The 20,578-nt window shown below is 35.3% G+C and overlaps 1 protein-coding gene across 3 annotated transcripts in view; it reads left to right on the forward strand.

The window, feature by feature from the left end:
• Positions 1-20,578, forward strand: part of ipo8 (importin 8) — a 101,185-nt gene that overhangs the window by 3,805 nt on the left and 76,802 nt on the right. For all 3 annotated transcript variants that reach the window (XM_039761859.1, XM_039761860.1, XM_039761861.1), the window contains exons 2-4: positions 10,260-10,341; positions 13,465-13,621; positions 16,802-16,960. In XM_039761859.1, coding sequence (XP_039617793.1) covers positions 10,260-10,341; positions 13,465-13,621; positions 16,802-16,960 — 398 coding nt within the window. The remainder of the gene's footprint in view (positions 1-10,259; positions 10,342-13,464; positions 13,622-16,801; positions 16,961-20,578) is intronic.

A 20,578-nucleotide genomic window follows, 5' to 3' on the forward strand; every position in this document is an offset into this window, starting at 1 on the left:
GCCCTTTGTAACACCCTGAAAATCTTCACATTCTTGTGCAACAATTAATTTGGTTTTGACATTTCAAACTAGCATTGCAGTTCTTTTATCTTTCAAGCTTGACTTTGTCATTCATTCCTGTCTCCCCCTTTCTTATATGTGTATTTGCTTGTCAGTCATCTCAGTTCATTTGTTCAAAGGTCGCGAGAGGGTAAATGGTGTCGAGGGGAATATATATATATATATATATATATATCCCCTTCCGATGCGTCAATGGCATTCTTTTGTATACTACCATAATAAACCGTATGATAAATAGAGTAGGTGTGTCATTTCCGCAGAATTCCGGCAAATGACCTTGGCTAACTCATGTGGCAACCCATTACAGTCATGTTTGTGACCCGACCCATAGTTTAAGAAACACAGTTCTAGTGTTTTAATCTATTTTATTTCTATAGTGGATGCCATCCAAGCTTCTTTATAGGTGTAAAATAAATAATTAATGGAAAAAAGGTTAAAGGTTATTTCCATATTGAAGAGTAAAGAAGGTTAAGCACCCAATTGTTTTGCTGTATAGACCTCATCAGTGTATAACTGAAACATATACGGGTGGAAGAAACCAAGCCAAGGCAGGAAAAGGAAAACTTGTGAGAGTAGGCAAGGTAAAACTGCCATTAGAGAAGATGAAGGGAGTAATTAAAAAGTTAGTTGGTCTTTGAGAAGTGGAAAATGTGTAATCCAAGTGTGAGTTTGAGCTTTGCTTCTGCAGTTTTTCTCTGAAAAGTGTCTTTGAAGCCTTGTGAAAGAACACAGACAGAGGTGACAGTGTGGCTAAGATCAAGGGGTGTGATGTATTATACAATAAGCTAGCCATCACTAGGGCCTACGATTTACGGCGGCATGTTTTTTTTATGGTATGCCGCGGCAAAGGCAGTACCAGAACTCCATAAGACTAATTTGTAACCCAAGCAAAATAAATACAATTTTTCTTATTCTTAATCCCTATTAATAATCAATCATAATACTAATCAAATAGGTACAGTATATCAAAGCGTTCACAGCCACACATTTTAATCCACAGATTTGCTTTAGGCAAACAATGCTGAAACATATTTAGGCATAATATTATTCTTAACAAATGATCGAATAATGTTTCTAAAGTTATTGTGTATTGTTGAAGAAAACAGCACTGTAAGCTCGTAGGTTTTCTTGTGACAGAGAATATCGCAGTGGTGACAACACCGATCCATATTTTGAGAACGAACGATCCACATCAACAGAAGAGATCAGCAACACAATGTAAACATTAGCAAGAGCTGCTAAGCGAGGCAGTCTGTCCTCTAAGGCATGCCAAAAAGCAGTGATATCAGCTGGAATTACTTCATGAGATGCTATGTCCAGATAAGCTTGCCATTCATCTGCTGTAGCCATCATTGTTGGCACTGATTGTGCATGATCAGCAAAATTCTTCGATAAGAGTGGTAGCTGTCGTGGATCAAATATTCTCACAGATCTGAATAGGTCTATTGCTGGCTGTTTGGATCCCACAAAATATTCTTTTTTTTTTTTGAAATTTTATTAATTTTATTGCAATCATTCCATACAAATCAATCAATTTTTACAAAAGTAGGACTGAGAACAATTCGACCCCCACCCCTGAGAGAGAGAGAGAGAGAGAGCATGGCTAACAGGGTAAAACTTAAGACTTGTAAACATACTTAAATTTAAAGTTTGATAAGCCAATAGAGGTGAATGGAGAAGAAAAATAAATACAGAAATAATTGCTACCTCTGTGCTTTAAGAGCTTATTCTAAAATATTTTTAGAATGTTTTGAAAAAAATCTGTACAGATCCTCTAACTGAGTATTTGATTTTTTCCAATTTCAAGTAGTATAACACATCGGTTTCCCACTGACTTAAAAGAGGTGAGTTAGGATTCTTCCAGTTTAGCAAAATAAGTCTGCGTGCCAACAGTGTAGTGAATGCAATCACAATTTGTTTGTCCTTCTCTACTTTAAACCCATCTGGAAGAACCCCAAACACAGCTGTTAATGGGTTAGGAGGAATTGTGACATCAAGGCTGTCTAAAAGGCACTTGGATTGCTGCAACTGGTCCAAAATGATATTAATTTGGTGCAGGCGCAAAACATGTGACCCAGTGAGGCTGGGACTTGATTGCAGCGTTCACAGGTTGGATCATGCCCTGGAAACATTTTGGAGAGTTTTAGGCGAGACGGATGTGCACGATATATAATTTTGAGTTGAATAATTGTATGCTTTGCGCATATGAAGCTCAAGTGAATTCTCTGCATTGCTACTTTCCACTCATTTTCTGATATATTAATTGAGAGATCTTTTTCCCAGTGTCCTCTTGAATCTTTGAAAGGGAGGAACTGTAAAATAATTTTATATATTGCAGAGATGGTGTCTGAGTCCTTGAAATTGAGCAATATTTTTTCCAGCATGGATGAGGGTGCAAGATGAGGAAAATTAGGAAGGTTCTGTTTTACAAAGTTCCTGATTTGAAGATAGTGAAAGAAATGTGTAGCTGGAAAGTTAAATTTGGAATTTAATTGTTCATAGGAGGCAAAGATGTTGTCTATATTAAGATCTCTAAGCAAGTTAATCCCAAATTTTTTCCAGATATTAACTGCATATGTTTGCAAAGGTTGAAAGAGGTGGTTCTCTTGCAGAGGTGCCACAGATGAAAGCTTCTTCATCTTAAAATGCTTTCTACATTGGTTCCATATTCTGAGTGAGTGAAGCACAATTGGGTTATTAGTATATTGGCGATAACTTGCATTTATTGGGGCACAGAGCAGGGAATATAAAGAAGTACTGCAGGATTTTACTTCTATTGCGGACCAAGCCTGTGTATGTTAATCTATTTGTGTCCAGGTTTTTCTAGCTTGTATGTTTGCTGCCCAGTAATAAAACTGGAAGTTAGGTAGAGCCATACCACCTTCTGCCTTTTGTCTTTGTTGGATACGTGAATGTTTTGAGTTCCAAATAAATGAGGTTATTGTTGAATCTAATTGCTTAAAGAATGATTTATTGATGTATATTGGGATGTTTTGAAATAAAAAAGGAGCTTAGGAAGAATATTCATCTTAACAATGTTAATTCTTCCAGCTAGAGTGAGATGAAGGGTTGACCATCTATACAAGTCTTGCTTAATTTTTTCCATGAAGATGGCAAAATTTTGTTGATAAAGAGCTTTATGTTTACTTGTGATGTTTACCCCGAGGTATTTAAACTGTTCTGCAATGATAAAAGGTAGGGTGTCTAATCTAATATTATTATATTCTTGAGAATTCACTGGAAAGAGGACACTTTTATTCAGATTAATTCTGAGACTAGAGATCTTTTGAAATTCTCTACGTGCTGTTAAGACTGCAGGCACAGAATTTTGTGGGTCTGATATATACAGTACCATATCATGTGCATATACAGAAATTTTCTGTTCCAGTCCTTCTCTGATAATCCCCTTTATCTGATCAGCATTTCGACAATGTATTGTCAGTGGTTCAATGGCGATTGCAAACAGCAGTGGTGACAAGGGGCATCCTTGTCTAGTACCACGTTCTAGTTTAAAGTTGTCTGAACAAATGTTGTTGATATAAACTGAAGCTTCTGGATTGGTATACAGTAGTTTGATCCATAATAGTCACAGATTTTAAGTCTTGAAAAGCTGAATGAAAGGCTGATATCTAAAAATCGTAACGTTGTGGTGGAAACATGTAAACCTGAGAAGGACACTATTAAAATAATTTATTGAATTCCTGTAGTCTGCATCTGTAGCAAGAGGCAGCACTAACACAATTCTCAATGTATCTTTTGTATTGGTCCAATACAAAGCTTAGCTGGAAAGAAAAGAAACACTGTTCCACCTGGCTGATGAAGGTGTTGGCATAGTAGGATTCCATTATAGTACCCATTGCAACTCCACTACCCGCTTAAAAGTTGCTATAAAATAATTAGACATTTTTATGCAGTGTCACTCAGTTAACAGTTGGTAAGGGTGGAAATGGCAGCAGTTCATCCTTTGTAGCCCATTGCTGTAGCTCTTAGACCATTTTTTTTTAAACCTTGTCCATGGGCACCACCCCAAGGTTCTATATATCTGTTGCTTGACATCCCAGCATAATAGGCCTGCATATCCTATAAACAAAGTTTTAAGTCGAGTCAGGATCCCCCACCTAATCTGTTCTTTTCATTTCACATGTTTGAGTAATCATGACCTATTTTTTTTATGGGGGGGGTGTGATGGGTTGTTTGAAGGCAGTGTCACATTACGTTTTTTCTCTGTGTGTACCTGGAATCCCATTTTGTGAAAAGCTATCTTCAAGTGTAACCTTCGTTTGAAGGCTGCAGTTTTCAAAGGCTTATTATTGTAAGAAGCTCTGAACAAGTTCTAAGCATGATTTAAGCATAAGAACATAAGAAATTTCACAGATGAGAAAAGACCATTCAGTCCATTAAGCTTGTTTAGTTAATAGCTAAACTATCCCAATATTTTATCGATACTTATTAAATGTTGTCAAGTCTTGGAAGTCTTTCTTCTTTAACGACGTGTCTCAATTTTCTGTTCCAGATTCCCATAACTCTTTGCATAAAGAAGTGCCTCATGGCTTCATTCCTTAGTGGACTTTCCCTTGATTTGCAGATGTACCAGAAGCAGAAAAGTAAAAATTTAAATGAATAAAAAATATAAAAAAGCACCTGCAGCACAAATGTATATGTAGCACCCAGAATGTTTAAACTGTGTTGCAGTATATTGTACCGTTAGAAAGTACTGCACAAGATCTTACAGTTGCTGCTTTTAAACCTGATGCCATACTGTTGTTGATAATATGTGTTGTAAAGTTTAGCAACCAAAATGAAAGCAAGTCATTACCATTAAAATTCAGTTGTGACATTGACTGCCAGCATGCTCAAGGGTATTGTATAAAACAGACAAGATCCTTTATATAGGTTTGCAGAGTCATTATTGTCACAGTTGCAAAGTACAGTACAGTGAAATTCTGTAAAATACCACTTACAAACACATTTATTTTCATTCTTTCGCATTAAGTACTGTTTAAAAGAACTTCACAGTAAAAAAAAAATAAGAATACAGTACAAATCAACATTTTATAGTATATTTTCAGGTTCCTTGCAGACTTGAGTCACACCTCTTTCTGACCCTGATTTGCAGAAATGACCTTATACTGTACCAATTTAAGAAGTAGATTGGAGATGTTGCTGGCTATGCTTCCAATAATGTCAGTTTTCCAAAAGTTAAATAAAATCTTTCAGTAAATTGCTTTTCCAAGTGATTTTACATGTAAAGTGCAAACATTTCTATTTTTATTGAGTGTGAGTTCTGCCAGGTTTAGTGACATAATCAGGGTCACACAGGCAGTTGGTGCTGGGGAATGAAGTGAATAGCTTGTGCTTTATAGTATGATGATCTCACTGTCTAAGGAGATAATAAATAGAAATTTAGAACAATTTTAACTAGAATGGACATTTCAGCCCAACAAATCTTGTAATTCCTAGTCACTAAATTTGACCTAAATAATATCTTTAAAATTTAACATATAGAATGATGGCTCATTGTTATTGAGAACCGTAGTATTTAAAATTGTATATAATATCTAATCAATTTGTGGAATAATATTTGAATAATCAAAATATTGTTTTATTTTGAAATAATTAAATATAAACAAAAAAACATTTTAGGAAGCTACCACTCCTAGCTGTTTTACAGTTATTTCTAAGTATTTTGTTTTTTTATAATTGGAGGAAGGGCTGGTTAATTGAGTTGTTCAGGGTCACACAGTGGATCATGGGTGAGGAGTTTGTTCTGGTTTTTCAACTATAACATCAATAATAATAATAATAATAATAATACACAAAGAATTGTAATGGAGTATTATTTTGTAATAAAGTAACAGTATTTTATTTCACAATGTAAATGTCATGCATGCATTTTCTCAAAATAAAGTCCTTTGGTAGTGACACTATTCTGAACAAATTTTCCCATGGATAGTTTAAAAGGGCCCATTCTCCAAGTTAGGGCAAGGAGCATCACAATATGGTAGCATCTTAGAAAAGAACTGATGCTGCTCCAGTCCATGAAGAGCTTGTTAGTGTTCAGAGGGCCTGGTGAGAATGTCTATTGGTAAGAGACCCAGGCAGAGGCAGTTCTTGGCATAAGCACTGTAGGCAAATGCCAGGACCTACCTAGTGTGATCGGGGTGAACAAACGCCTGTCTTTTCAGTCCAAATGATTGCATCCTTGTGGTACGCGGGTTTGTGGTTGCAGCGTGGCAACACCTCTTTTACTGATCTGTACTTGTTTTCCTACTTCTCCTGGTAACCAGATTTGTGAGGAGTGCCTGCCGAGGAGTACCTTTGTAAAGCACTCTCACTGTACAGGTCAGTGAAACAAGCATATGGGCAAAGTACCTTGGCAAATTATATGCGATGCAAAGCCTGTCATTTTCTATATTTAAAATGAAATATCGTATTTACACGTGTACCACGCGCACATTTTTTCCCCGAAGATTAGCATTAGAAAATCAGGTGCGTGTCATACACGAGGAAATGTAATTCTGTAATGTTTACTTCTTCTGTTTGGGCTTGCTCGCACACTTGCTCTCTCTCTCTCTCTCTTGCTCGCTCGCTCACTTACTCGCACTCTCTCTCTCTCACGCACTCTTTCTCGCTCGCCCTCTCTCTCTCTCTCTCTCTCTTTAAACACTTCCTATACAATCACAATGTGCATTGTCCACGAGGCAAAACGATTTTCGCGGGTTTCTTTGTAAAAATTATGGTGTGCGTCGTACATGAGTAACAACGGTAGATAATAAAGTAACGCTAAATACATTTGCAGCTTTACATTTACTGCAGATGGTATAATGGAATCATGCTCAATTTATTTATTAAAATATTTATTTGTTCTACCCTGCGATGGATTGGTGCTCTGTATAGGGGATTATTCCTGCCATGTGGCCTGTGCTTACTGGGATAGGCTACAGCTCCCTGCGACCTTGATCAAGATTAAGTGGGCTTAGAAAATAGTATGGTGCGGTATTTACTTTAAAATGTTATGTGTGTTATTGTTTTTTTGTGCTTTAGTGTTGTATATTTTTTTTTTTTTTTGTTACAAGACTGAATACAGAGACTGCTGTCAAGTTGTTGAAACTGCATATTGTGATTATTTTTGGTTTGAAAGAATTTGTTGTAATTAAGTTTTTGGCCTTAGGCTCTATTTTCTAATTAATTGGGTGTTCTAATACTCATGAGTACAGTTTTTAATCCTTGAAAGACACAGGGGTAAGGTGTGGTGTGCCTTGTAGCATTTTGCCTATGAAATTAAAGACTCTGGACTGCCACTGACCTTAGGTCCACTGGGGGGATGAGAGTTAAACTGTTGCTGAAGACTGAGCCATCTGGTCTGCTGTTCTCAGCATTTTGCAGCTGTGATCCTTGACATAAAAAATGTTGGATAAGATAAGTTAATAGTGTGATCACTGCTGATGAGGTAGGCTTCAGCTTCGCAACCCAATAGTGAATTATGTGTGTTCTGAAACTGAATGAACTCAGTTTAGTCCATAGATGGTTATAGGAACCAATCTCTTAAACTTATGTATTGGGTTTTTTTTTTTTTTTGTACATTTTTGTCTGACTTAATGTTTTCCTGATTTCTTTGCACTGCACTCTAAATTAATAATTAACCTTTATGTGGCTCGCCAGGAAATTAAATTGGTCATCACTGTCAGTAAGCCTGATGAGTGATTTGTGGATGGGTCACCAAGAATCAAAATACAGAAAACTGGAAATGTGTAATTGTTTTGATTTTTAAAAATCTAATTGCCTAATTTTGTAATTACATTATGCATTTGTTTTTCATAGATTATCACAGCTAACGTAAATCTGTTATAGTTAAAAAGGTTATATTTGTAATATTGAAGTTTACTTCGAACACTTTTAGAAACTGCATTAAAAGTGCTGTTGAGATTTAAAGAAAAAAATGTTTTGTGTAACATACAAAAACAGTCAGTGTTAGGGAACACTGGTGCGATGTAATCTAAATAAAGATTACTTGTCAAAATACTGCATATTTACAACAGATAATGGAGCCTCCCAGTAGTGTGAACTAGTGATTAAAGTAAACACTGGGCTCTAGCTTGGCAGATCCTGTCTTTCCCACAAATCATTCTACATTCTAGCGTTACAAGTAGATAAATATGGAAACAGTTGTATCATTATGCTTTGAAAGATGTTTTGGTTAAATTCATAAATGTGTAAGTATTTCTTGCCTGCTGATAATGTACCGATTAATATCGTTTATAGTGAATGATATAGTAAAATAGCACTAGGTTCAATTAAAAGGTGGGCCACTGATGTCAAGTCCTGATTATGGCCTGAAACACATTAAAATGAGCATGCATCACCAATATGATCCAGACATTCAGACTACCATGAAAATAAAAGTAAAGAGGAAAATCTGATTTCCATTAAAAAGTATTTAACTGGTGGATACTGAAAGTGCATTTTAAACAGGACAATGAGATACCGTTAATGACTACCTAGCCAGATGCTTCCCTGTTATTTGGATAATAAAATTTCTTACAAATGAAAAACACAATGATACTTTGTTAAAATTCTTCTCCTCTAGTTTTAACCTAGAAATCACTTATGAAATTAAATTATATTAGGGACAGTGCTCAATTTATAAAAATGTTTAAAAAGTGAGTAGTGTGACTCCTAGTGGTACAAGCAAAGTGCGAAATATGGGGTTATATCTGGTGGGCCAGTTTGAAAGGATGAAAATCAGAAATGTGGAAGATCCCTGAATATGCATTTTAAAAACATGTTATGGTGATTTGCAGTTTGTGGCAGAGAGCTCTTTATAGAGAAGGTAAAAGGCAACTGTCTGGAGGAGGCCAGATACAAGTGGAGTGACAGCAGAGGGATTTCTCTTTGCCCTAAACAGTAAGGACAATAAACCTATTTGGACAAACTTGTTTCTCCTATTCATGAACATCACGCTCCTAAACCGGGAAGGGTGGTTTCAATTGCTATGTACTTGTTTTGTTTGTTTTTTATATGTAAAATATATATGTGTTATTCTTTTGCCTCTTCTTTATTTTGTGATATGGCTTGTAGTTTAATGCTGAGCTGGGACTTGTGGTGAGGGGTCAAATAAAAGGACGAGCGTTGGACACGTTGCCGATAGATTTTCGACATTGAACTGCTTTGCTCCAGCAGTTTTCTAATCGTGCGGTAACCCAGGGTGAGTTATTCTCCCAGGGCAGCGGTACAATTTGACATCCCAAAAAAATGGAACAGGTGTCAAATCTGACGAAGCCAAGGATCAATGAAGAGACACTTTATTGAAGTTGTGTTCTGATAATTTAGTAACTGCAAAACGATCCTCAGTAAGTTGCTTAGAAGAGCCCATGGTTGTTGAATGTTGCACAATGTTTGAAGAGTGAAAAATATATAGAATATTAGGCTCATCAGCTGATACTTCTGATGGCAATACTTGACCAGACTAACAATCCAATGAAGTAAACCAGACCAAACTAATGACATAACTTTTTCTGAGATCTTACAATTGAAAGGGTGCTCAAACCTTTTGGTCATTCCATGTCAAATCAACCAATGGCTCACATACATAGGACTCAAAAAGTTCTGGAAAAATGACCAGGTGTACCCATGTTAGTCAGACACCCTGTAAAAAGTTTTTGATGTAAGATCAACTCTTTCCAAGACAGAACCAGTTTACTGAGGGGGCGTGTCTTCTGGATAACATGGATACACCTATTTCATTTCAGAATTTTTGAGACCGAAGTGCGTGCGATTATTGGATAATTGGTTGACTTGACATGGAATGCCCCTTTTGCAAATGCAATATTTGCTCTTTATTTATTTACTTTTTTAAATTTCTCCAATAAGTCATAAGCATTTTTTTTCTTAAAAGTGCCATTGTTTTAGTTTATTTGCTGATGAAGTTAAATTTACTATTTCTTACTTCAAATGTTAACAAAAGGTGTAATTTGGCTGGGGTGTTCAAATTTTTGAATGGAGCTATATAATGTGTGTATATTTTTTATTTTTATTTGTTTGTCTTTCTTGACAAGAACCCTAAGGTTGCAAGGAAAGAGACCTTTTTTTAGCCATGGATTAATTAACTTTGGATTTCAGATCTTGCCTCCTGACATTTTGTTTTTATGGGTTTAAACATTTATTTATTAAGAATACCTGTGTTTTCCTTTCTGTTGCAGTCTTACAAGATTATCAACTTTGCGCCAACGTTACTTCAGATCATTGTATCTGATAAAGTGGAGTTTCCTGTCCGTCAAGCAGGTAGGCAGTAAGAGTGGTGAGAAAACTTGCCAAATGAAAACTGTGACAGAGCTTACTTTTGTGGCTTGCAGTTAGGATTCTGTACCAGGATATTGATCATCCATCCATCTTTAAACCTGCTTATCTAGGTTAAGGTAGTGGGGAGCCAGAGCTTCTCCTGGCAGCCTCAGTACGAGGTGTAAGCCTGTGTTCATAATAATTGACAAATTGATCATGCCTTTGTATTTTTCACATTTAATTTTGCTAGGTTGACTGTGTATAATGCAACAATGGCATCTGTTGTTATCAAATATATCTGTCGGCATCAACAAATTGTCTGTCAGTGGTCCAGTTTTATTGAAATTTGGCATGCATTTTCTTTAAGAAAATTTGTTGGAAGTTTTTTTTTCTGTCTTAAATAGAGAATGTTTTACAAATTCTTCAGATATCAACAAGTCCCTCTGAAAGCCATTATTAAAATTTAAAAAATGCCAGTCTTGAACCTGGAACATTTCATATGTCTTAAATTACAGATTAGCTTACTGTACCAAATTAACTACGAGAGAAGTGGTTTCAACTTGTATATTTTGTATAGTGTACTCATTTACACATTTAACAGCCACTCCTGATGGCAAACAGATCCCCTAATACAAGCTTTTGAAATGCTATTAAAGCTGTACATGACAGCAGCTCCTGCACTTAATGCAAGTTAACCATAAAGGTAAAAAAAAAAAGTCTGTTATCTTGAAAAAAACTTATCTGTAAGCATAAACATGTACTCAGTATTTACATTACAGTAAAAACAACCTCACGTCTGTGTTATCTTCAGATTATAGTGATTCAATATTTCTCTGACACTAATTTATGTGCAAAGTGCTGCAAAGAGCTGCTATCCATCATGGTGTGTTGTAGCCAGTTGTTTTAGCTTTAGACATTCACTCTCCATCAGGCAGTTCTTTTAAAACTTGTTCATATTTCTTAAATATAAAACAGCTTTAAACCATCCACAAACAACAACTAACAGTAGTAGAATTAAAAAATGCATCTTTGAAATGACTTGAGTTGGAGTTTTGTGTCCATGAGTTATTTTAGCCACCACAAGTCTGTTTGGACTCTGCTCTTAACCTCATGATATTATAAAAGGCTTTAAAGAATGTGTTTTATGTAATTTACTAATCCATGTAATGACAAGTTATTTTTGAATTTGACTCATTGCTAAAAATATTTAATATACAAAAATAGGATGTCTTCTTTCTGATGAAGTAAATAAACAAAAATTAACAATGCTTAGACTGAAAAGCAGTTAACTAAGTCCTTGAATGCACCAGAATATAATGCCAGATACACATTTTCTAACTTGCTTTATCTTATAATATATAAGAGAGCATGGTACATGTAGTAAATCATAGTTCTATGAGCAATACACCACAAAAAAACGAATCCATCCAACTAAAAAGAAAGCTCAAAATCTCCTTCTCCTAAGCACATCAGAGAGCTATATTGCAAAAAGGTTCCAATTTGATTTTTAATATACTGTATGCTCATTTTTTTCTAAACCTTCACTGAACAATATAATGTGGTCAACATTGCACATTTGTTGACAGATGCATATGTTCTTTAGAATGAGAGCAACTTCAAAAACTACATGAAACCCCTGACACTTAGGAAACGTCCATTTCTATGCAGGCTAAGTTTTCTTCCTACTACATAACAAGGTCTGACTTTATATAAAGTAGATAACTATAGTATTATAATTATGCATTTTTTCCCCTCATGTTCACACATGTAATGTGTGTGCCTAAGCCAACAAAATTTATTGTGTTTAAGCATAAATTCAACTCATTAGTGTCATATTTGAAAGATTTATATCGGTGTACTAGAAGCAAATATGTGATGCTGAAAAATGGGTTAATTTCAGGTTGAAGCAATTTATCATAGTAGTGCAGTGGTACAATTTCCCAAAAGTATTATTATTATTTTTTTTAATGAATGGTCACCATAATAAAATCCATCTATGGAACCATAGCCACTGTGAATTCACTGCATATGATGACATAGTTTGGGCTGTTGTTTTTTACATTTGTATTTGCACCTTTCCTGGATTAAGACTTTCTGACAAACTATAATATATTTGTGTGCCATTTGCTTGTGTGTTTTATGTTTGAGTTCATTTGAATATTGCTGTCTATAATGCAATCAAATAGTACTTTTGAATTTTTGACAACTTTTTTCTATTTTTTTACATTATTTAAGATAGGTGTGCAGCAGGTGATTTTGAAGTGAGAAGCAGGGAGCTCTCTCCCTTAACTCTAGAGCTAAGTAATCAAAGAATGTTAATATTTAACAAATCCCAGAATCTTACCAGCATCAATCCTGTAACTTTTCAACTGTTGCTCAGTTATCTGTGATAGTTTCTAGTGTTATATTTAAGAGGAAGTTCCTACATTTTTGGGTGGTTATAAAGAACTGGCACTTATTTGAAACCCAAACCATGTTTTGAAAGTAGGACAGTACTGGAGGAAGGATGGGACATCAGAAAATGATTTTGGAACTTGAATGTAGATACCTCAGAGACACAAGTTAAGAAAAACTCCACTCCAAATATAATATATATAGTCTTCATGTATTACTTGCTCCATATTGTTTGCAGTAATGGCCAAATGTTAATCATGCTTTCATGGTGATCAAACATAACAAAAGTTCTGGTGTAACAGGCTTCAATAGGGAACAGCTGCAAACAATTTTAAAATGTCAGGTTACTTGTTTCTCATAATCACACGTCAGTTATTCAGTCATATGTTTATGACCAAAACATCTAGACAAAAAATAAATACAATGAGACTAGTGCATGAAAGTGAAGCATTTTCAAGTGAATTCTTGCTTTTGAACTGAAGGCAGTCTTCTTGACCACTCAATAAGGGAGATGTGGACCTTAGGTTCAAAGGCTCAAATTCACCTGAATGCACTTTCCAGTGATTAGGTGGGAACCTACATGGTTGGATATTTTTGTGGCAACTCTTGTGCTTTTATCATTCTGCATGTAAATCTAGAAGGCACCACTGCTGCTAAATCAGAATTATATTGATGTTTCTAGACAGGTTCCCAACTTGGTTCTTACATTTTTTTTTCTTTCTTTTTCAAAAGCTGCAATTTACCTAAAAAACATGGTAAGCCAGTACTGGCAAGATCGAGAACCGCCACCAGGGGAGGTGATTTTCCCTTTCAACATCCATGAAAATGACCGGCAGCAGATCCGAGATAACATAGTTGAAGGCATCATCCAATGCCCAGAATCAGTCAGGTTTGTATTTCTTAAACCTCTCAATATATTTGAGAAACATGCTTTCGATACCTTTGCATCTATTTATGTATCTGTATTGGTACTCAGCAGTTCCTACAGCTTTATTATAATTTGGCACAAGTAGAGTGTTAAGTGCATATAAAAGGACCAAGAGTTTTCTGAAATTTTAAGGTATTTATTAGGTCTAGTAATCTTGGCCTTTGTAAAAGTCCGGGCTAATACATTTAACTGCGACAGAGCAACCTTGGAAAGGTTAATGCTATGTAAAATTCCCAAAATAGTTTCAGGGTAGGTTATATAATTTTTGAGCTTCATGCAAATTATATAAGGGTCTGTAATATCTCATGAATTCATTTGCTATTTCTGTTTTTGCCAAACGGCTGACAGTTTTATTGCTATTGGTATAAAAGTTCAGTTTTAATTGTCTAAGAGACCTTTCATGTTGGTACATTAGGCTGTTTTGTAGATCGTACCTCAGTTTCAATTTAATCTTTGGGGCAAAGAATGGATTAGATTTATTTAGTTTCTGCATTTTGTATTTGGTCTGTTATTTAATTTACTACTTTAGCTGCTTGTTTCTTTTCTTGTGATCCTAATTTGATAAATGTTCATTGGATGTATGCCTTTTAGGCATTCCATAGAGAGGATAGGTTAGTAAATGAGTTTTTATCAACGTTAAAAAAGGTAATTAGATCAGATTTTTTGAAATCTTTCTCTGTGGATGATACAATAAACACAAACTTAATTGCCATGTGAAAGGTGTTGGGCTTGAACCTGTGTCTTGAATAGTTAATTGAACAAGAGCATGATCAGACCATATGATAGTACCAATCTCTGAACCTATAACCCTCTGTAATGTCCATTTAGCCACTGAAAAACATCTATTCGAGAATATGATACGTGTGATGCTGAGAAGAATGAGTAATCCTTTTTCATTTCCATGACTGCATCTCCATGTGCCATAAGGAAGCATTAAATTCTGGTTTAGACAAAGAATTACATCTGATATTTCTTTTACATGTGGAGTCTAGCCAGAGATCCATATCATTATTAATATACCCCACACCATATTATCTGGCATATACCTCTTACACCTCTTTTTCTGACATTAATTGACGAAAGATAATTGTTTAGGAACTTGCGTGCTTGCATTTAGAAGACTTTTTAACATGAAGATGCTTTTCTTGTACACACATTATCTGAATTTTGGGACAGTGCCTCCCTCCATAACACTGACATTTTTGAAAGGACTGTTTAATCCATAAAATGTAATTTATGGGAGGAGACCAGTCGGTCAGTTAAGCCCATTTTTTAGCTAATAGCAAAACTGTCCCAATATCTCATCCAAATTTTTCTTCTGCTCCAAAAACCCCATCATATTTAAATATCTAATTTTAAATGCCACAGTGCGAATATTAAGAGTATGCGTGTAAGTGCTCTCAGTCTTAAAACCTTCAATTTGGATCCAAAACAGACACTATCTTTGGCATATATTTTGGGGCTGATACAATTCACAAAAGATCCCAACTAATATTAGTACCCATAAATTTAGGGTGTTAACTACAGTATATAAAAAAATAACATAAACATCAAATGGAGGAAAATTGGTGCCTGGGACAATTTTCCACATGTTTAAAAGATGTAAGTCCTCATCAGGAGTTTTTACAACAAATGTTGAGTCACAGTGAGTGATGATGAACTTAGTGGGAAAACTCTATTTATAGGTAATTTTCTGTCAAAGCCCTTTTATGATCACAATGAATTGGTTCCTTCAACTCTGTTGGGTGAGATGCAGCTTTCTTCTCCCGGGCTGTTTTTATGAACCTGAGAAGTGAGATGAGAGCAGTATGAAACCTTCATCATCCCACACCTCAGAGCTGCACGAAGTGGTGAAGAAATCTACTTACTGTACTTCTGCAGTCCTCACTTTTTTTTGGCTTCTTTTGAGTCATATTATCATTCAGGTGTTTGGAGAACAGCCTAACATATTGAGAGGTAGGAGGTGCAATAGTGCAGGGCTTCTTTAACATGCTGCAATATTCAACAACGGCGAGCCACATCCTTGATATTCATTCTTTTTTAGTAGAAATGGACTAATGAAAGTTTCACCTGCATCAAAATCCACAAAAGTCTTAAAATAAAAAGTGAAGTTTAATATATGAACTGGTGCTGCCAGTCATTTAGACTGTTACGATTCTCCTACTGCCACTAGGAATTGTTTGACTGTAGTTTTTTGCTCATTTAACAACGAGTACTTTCTTGGAGATACCGTACCTAAGGATAAGTGGGAAACAACCCATAAGGTAAACGTTTTGTAAAAGGAAAAAACAGAAGTTGTAGTTGCAAGTGGTTAATTCAGAAACCTGAGACATAGTCAATTGTCTTTAAGTAATGATCAGACAAAAAACACCCGTTTCCCCTGCTCTCTGTTTTTTGAATGTCTTCAATTAATGCATGTGTAACAGCAGTGCCCGAACAGGAAGCTACTACTGAATGTCTTCATCAATGAATTAACAAGAAGACAGTGAAAAAGTGAAATTAAAATTCAATTGAACAAATGAAAAAATGTCAAAAATAATCTATATTTAAACAACTATAGACCCAGTAGGGAGTAGCAAATATTACCAGAATAACTTGAATTATATTTTTCACTCTACATTATTAGGCTGGGCCTTTTGTCATTTAGCAGTCATTCTGTTACTCTTGGTCCAGCTATCATTATTCAATTACCTGTCCTATATGACACCTAATAGGTTTGTAGGAAAGCAGGAGCTTCTTTTCTGACATTTTGAGGACATATTTTATTGCAGCATCTTATATTTGTCATGTCAGTACCCATTCTTCATTGTTTATAAGACTAAGGTCTGGAAAGGAGATCAGCCTCAATTCCCTTTAAGATAGAACTTCCATTTCCATAGTATGGATTTCTGTTGTATTTAAACAGTGGTTAGCTTGTCATTTCTTTTAGGTCTCTAGTTCTGTGGTATGTCCAGAGAAGCTTCTTAGAAAGACATTCTAGGCTACTTGAGAAGACAGAGCCAAATTTCAGGGCTGCGAATATTGAAAAGGTATTTTCAAGATTAGCCACAAACTTTCTCTTGTTGACAGAGGTTCAAGACATATTGCAGATCATTTATGAAATTGAGATTAATACTTCTGGTGTTACATTGTGTTTTTTAGGGCTCAGCTAACTGTATGTCTTCGAGCAATCATTAAACATGACTTTCCAGGACGCTGGACAGCAATAGTGGACAAGATTGGTTTCTTCCTTCAGTCTCAGAACACAGCTAGCTGGTATGGAAGCTTGTTGTCTCTCTATCAGCTTGTTAAGACTTATGAGTAAGTATCTTGCCTACTGATATGTTTGTTGATGTTAGTAATGGACATTTTCAAACACTTTTGATTCTAAATATTCCTTATTAAAAAGTAAAACCAAGGAAAGTGCTTTGTTGTTCTCGGTATCATTCCAATCAGTTTGTAACATTTCTGCTTTTCTGTATATAAAAATAGTTAGTTATTGTTGATCTACTATTTCATTTCTATTTGTTTAAAGCAATTGACACAGTTAAGGACACAATAAGACAAATGTTATTTGGAGTGAAGGAAAGATATAGCTAAGTATCATCAGCAATCAAGTGAAATTGAACATTACTGTATTTTCTAACTACATCTCCTAGCCATGTCTTGTTAAGTAAAAATAGTATTGGTCCAAGTACTAAGCACCAGAACAGAGACCTATAATGTGAATGCCTGCTATTTGCTCCTTGCGTAAGGGTACTAGTGATTGTGGTGGTGTGACGTGCTCTTCATGTATAGGTCTTGGACTGTATGCATGAGGGAATCGGCATCATACTATGTGTTATCTAAACTGTAAACCAATCATGGACAGTTCCAGATTGTCAATTGCAATGCATTTCTTCTATTAGAAGACATAAGAATGTCAATGAGAACATTAATTAGTGTTGTTTATGTGCTGTATGAAAGCAAGACCTATATTTTCAATGTATAGATACAGTAGATAGCACTTTATTCACCCTGAGGGGAAATTTAGTTTTTCAGTTGTTATGGAATTATTGAGCCTGTTCTGCTAAGAATCAGTACTGCAGGAAACCAAGCTTATTACTAATTAATTTAGCACTGAATCTAAGAGATGGGGTGGTATGTTTTATTATAGAAAGCAAATTTCTGAGTTCCTGTTTTGTTATTAATTTGAAATTGCTAACAAAGCGTGCACAAGGAGAGTGGGGTTTTGACAATGCAGCAGTAATCTGGAGTTTTATCTATTTTATCATTTAGGTATTTTGTAAAATTTGTGCTGTTGCTGTGTGTAGGAACTTTGCATGAATGTTCAGGTTTCCCATTTTTTCAAATTAGCAACCGTTGGAAATGGAATAATATTTTAGATTAACAGAACTAGAATGGTCCAGAAGAGGGAAATAAAAACATTTTCTTTTACTTAACTTTCAATACTGTTAGTCCATTCTGTTTAGAAAACAAGTCATTTTGTTATTCTCTATTTATGCTTTTGTTTTCAGGATTCTAATTTAAGAGCATGAACTCTAGCCTTAATCTAAGACCAGTTTCTTTTTTCTTAAATTTGCTTTTGTTTTGAGAGGACCTAATATATCAAAGTCCTCTTTCAATGACCCATTATGTACTGCCATGAGAGAAGTTGTCAGACATAAGGGCAACAGAGAAGGAACAGGACATGTAATGTCAGAACACAAGCAACTAAAACCAAAACATTGGTCCAACAACAACAAAATTTATTTATATAGCACATTTTCATACAAAAGATGTAGCTCAAAGTGCTTTACAGGATAAAGAAAAAGACAAAATACAGAAATTAAATTAGGCAATACTAATTAACATATAATTAACATAGAATAAAAGTAAGGTCCGATGCTCAGGGAAGACAGAAAAAACAACGAAAAACTCTAGACGGCTGGAGAAAAAAAAAACAAAATCTGCAGGGGTTCTAGGCCACGAGACCACCCAGCCCCCTCTAGGCATTCTATTTAACATGATGAAGACTGGTCAAGATCATTTATTTTCAGGCTCCACGTCGAAGAATTAGAGTATGATGGTCATGTGGACCTCTGGCCTTCAATCCATCAATGTAGGGACAGCACAGTGCTTTGATTGGGTGGTGGTGGCACAGTTCGCCACAACAGAAAACCGGAAAAAGAAGAGCAGAGAAAGTAGGGGTTAGTGTGGATTTCAGAGTCACCAAGAATGATAATGATAATTAAATGCATATATCAGGGTTGAACTAAAACGAAGCTATGAGAAAGCCATGTTAAAATACTGAGTTTTTAGCAGTTTTATAAATGCCACTGTATTAGCCTGGCGAATTTCTATTCATAAGCTGTTCCAGATTTTAGTTGCATTACAACAGAAGGCTGCCTCACCACTTCTTTTAAGTTTCACTCTTGGAATTATAAGCTGACACTCATTTGAAGATCTAAGGTTACAATTTGGAGTGCAAAGTGAAAGGCATTATGAAATATAGAATGGAGCAAGATTATTTAAGGCTTTGTAAACCATAAGCAATATTTTAAAGTCAATTCTAAATGGCACGGGTAACCAATGTAGTGACATCAGAACTAGAGAGATGTGCTCAGATTTTCTTTTCCTAGTTAGGATTCTAGCAGCTGTTTTCTGCACTAGCTGCAATCAATTCATGTATTTTTTGGGTAGTCCTGAGAGGAGTGCAATACAGTAATCTAGCCAACTAAAAACAAAAACGTGAACTAATTTCTCAGCATCTTGCAGAGTTATAAGAGATTTAACTTTTGTTGTGTTTTTAAGTGAAAAAATTCTGTTCTAGTAATCTGATTAATATGTGATTTAAAATTTAGGTCAGAGTAAATAATTACCACTAAATTCTTTACCTCTGTCTTGACTTTTAATCCTAATGGATCAAGTTTATTTCTAATACCCTCATTATATCTATTTTTGCCAATCACTGAAATTTCTTTTTTCTCCTTATTTAGTTAGAGAAAATTACTACTCCTCATTCATAAACACAAGTAAGACATGTCCGTAAACTAAGAGAGTTGGGGCCATCAGGCGCTATTGATAAATACAGTTGTGTGTTACCAGCATGGCTGTGGTAGTTCACGTTATGCCTTGAGATCATCTGACCTAATGGAAGCTTGTAGATTGAAAAGAGCAGTGGACCCAGGATAGATCCTTGTGAAACACCATATAGAATATCATGTGTCTTTGAAGTATAATTACCACAACTAACAAAGAATTTTCTACATGCCAAGTAAGACTCAAACCAATTTAAGACACTGCCAGAAAGGCCCACCCATCATTGACTTAGGCGATTTCTAAGAATATTGTGATCGATGGTATCAAATGCCACACTCCGCTCTAAGAGGATGAAAGCATATACACGGCCTCTGTCTGCATTTACCCGCAAGTCATTTACTACTTTAACAAGTGCAGTTTCTGTACTGTGCTTTGTTCTAAAACCGACTGGAACTTATCAAGATTAGCATGTTTATAGAGGCGGTCATTTAGCTGCATAATGACTGCCTTTTGTAGTATTTTACTTAAGAAAGGCAGTTTAGAAATAGGTCTAAACTGTTCAAAAGCAAAGGAGTCAAGATTATTTTTCTTGATTAGGGGTTTAACTACAGCAGTCTTAAGACAGTCTGGGAAGACCCTCGTATCTAATGATGAGTTTACTATGTCAAGAATACTATCAATTAGCACGCCAGATACTTATTTGAAAAAACCTGTAGGTATTGGGTAGAGAGTCTCGGTTAAGAAATTATTTTATAGAACTCAGGTAAATCTATCCTGGTGAAAGAATTTAATTTGTTTAAAATAGAGTACCAGGTTTAAGAGGATCAGTATTGGGGAGATATATAATATCATTAATTTTGTGATTAAAAAATATAGCAAAAGTCTCAAGTTTCAATGAAAGTTTTTTGGAGGCATTCC

Source organism: Polypterus senegalus, chromosome 8, assembly GCF_016835505.1.
Source record: "Polypterus senegalus isolate Bchr_013 chromosome 8, ASM1683550v1, whole genome shotgun sequence".
Lineage (NCBI taxonomy): Eukaryota > Metazoa > Chordata > Cladistia > Polypteriformes > Polypteridae > Polypterus > Polypterus senegalus.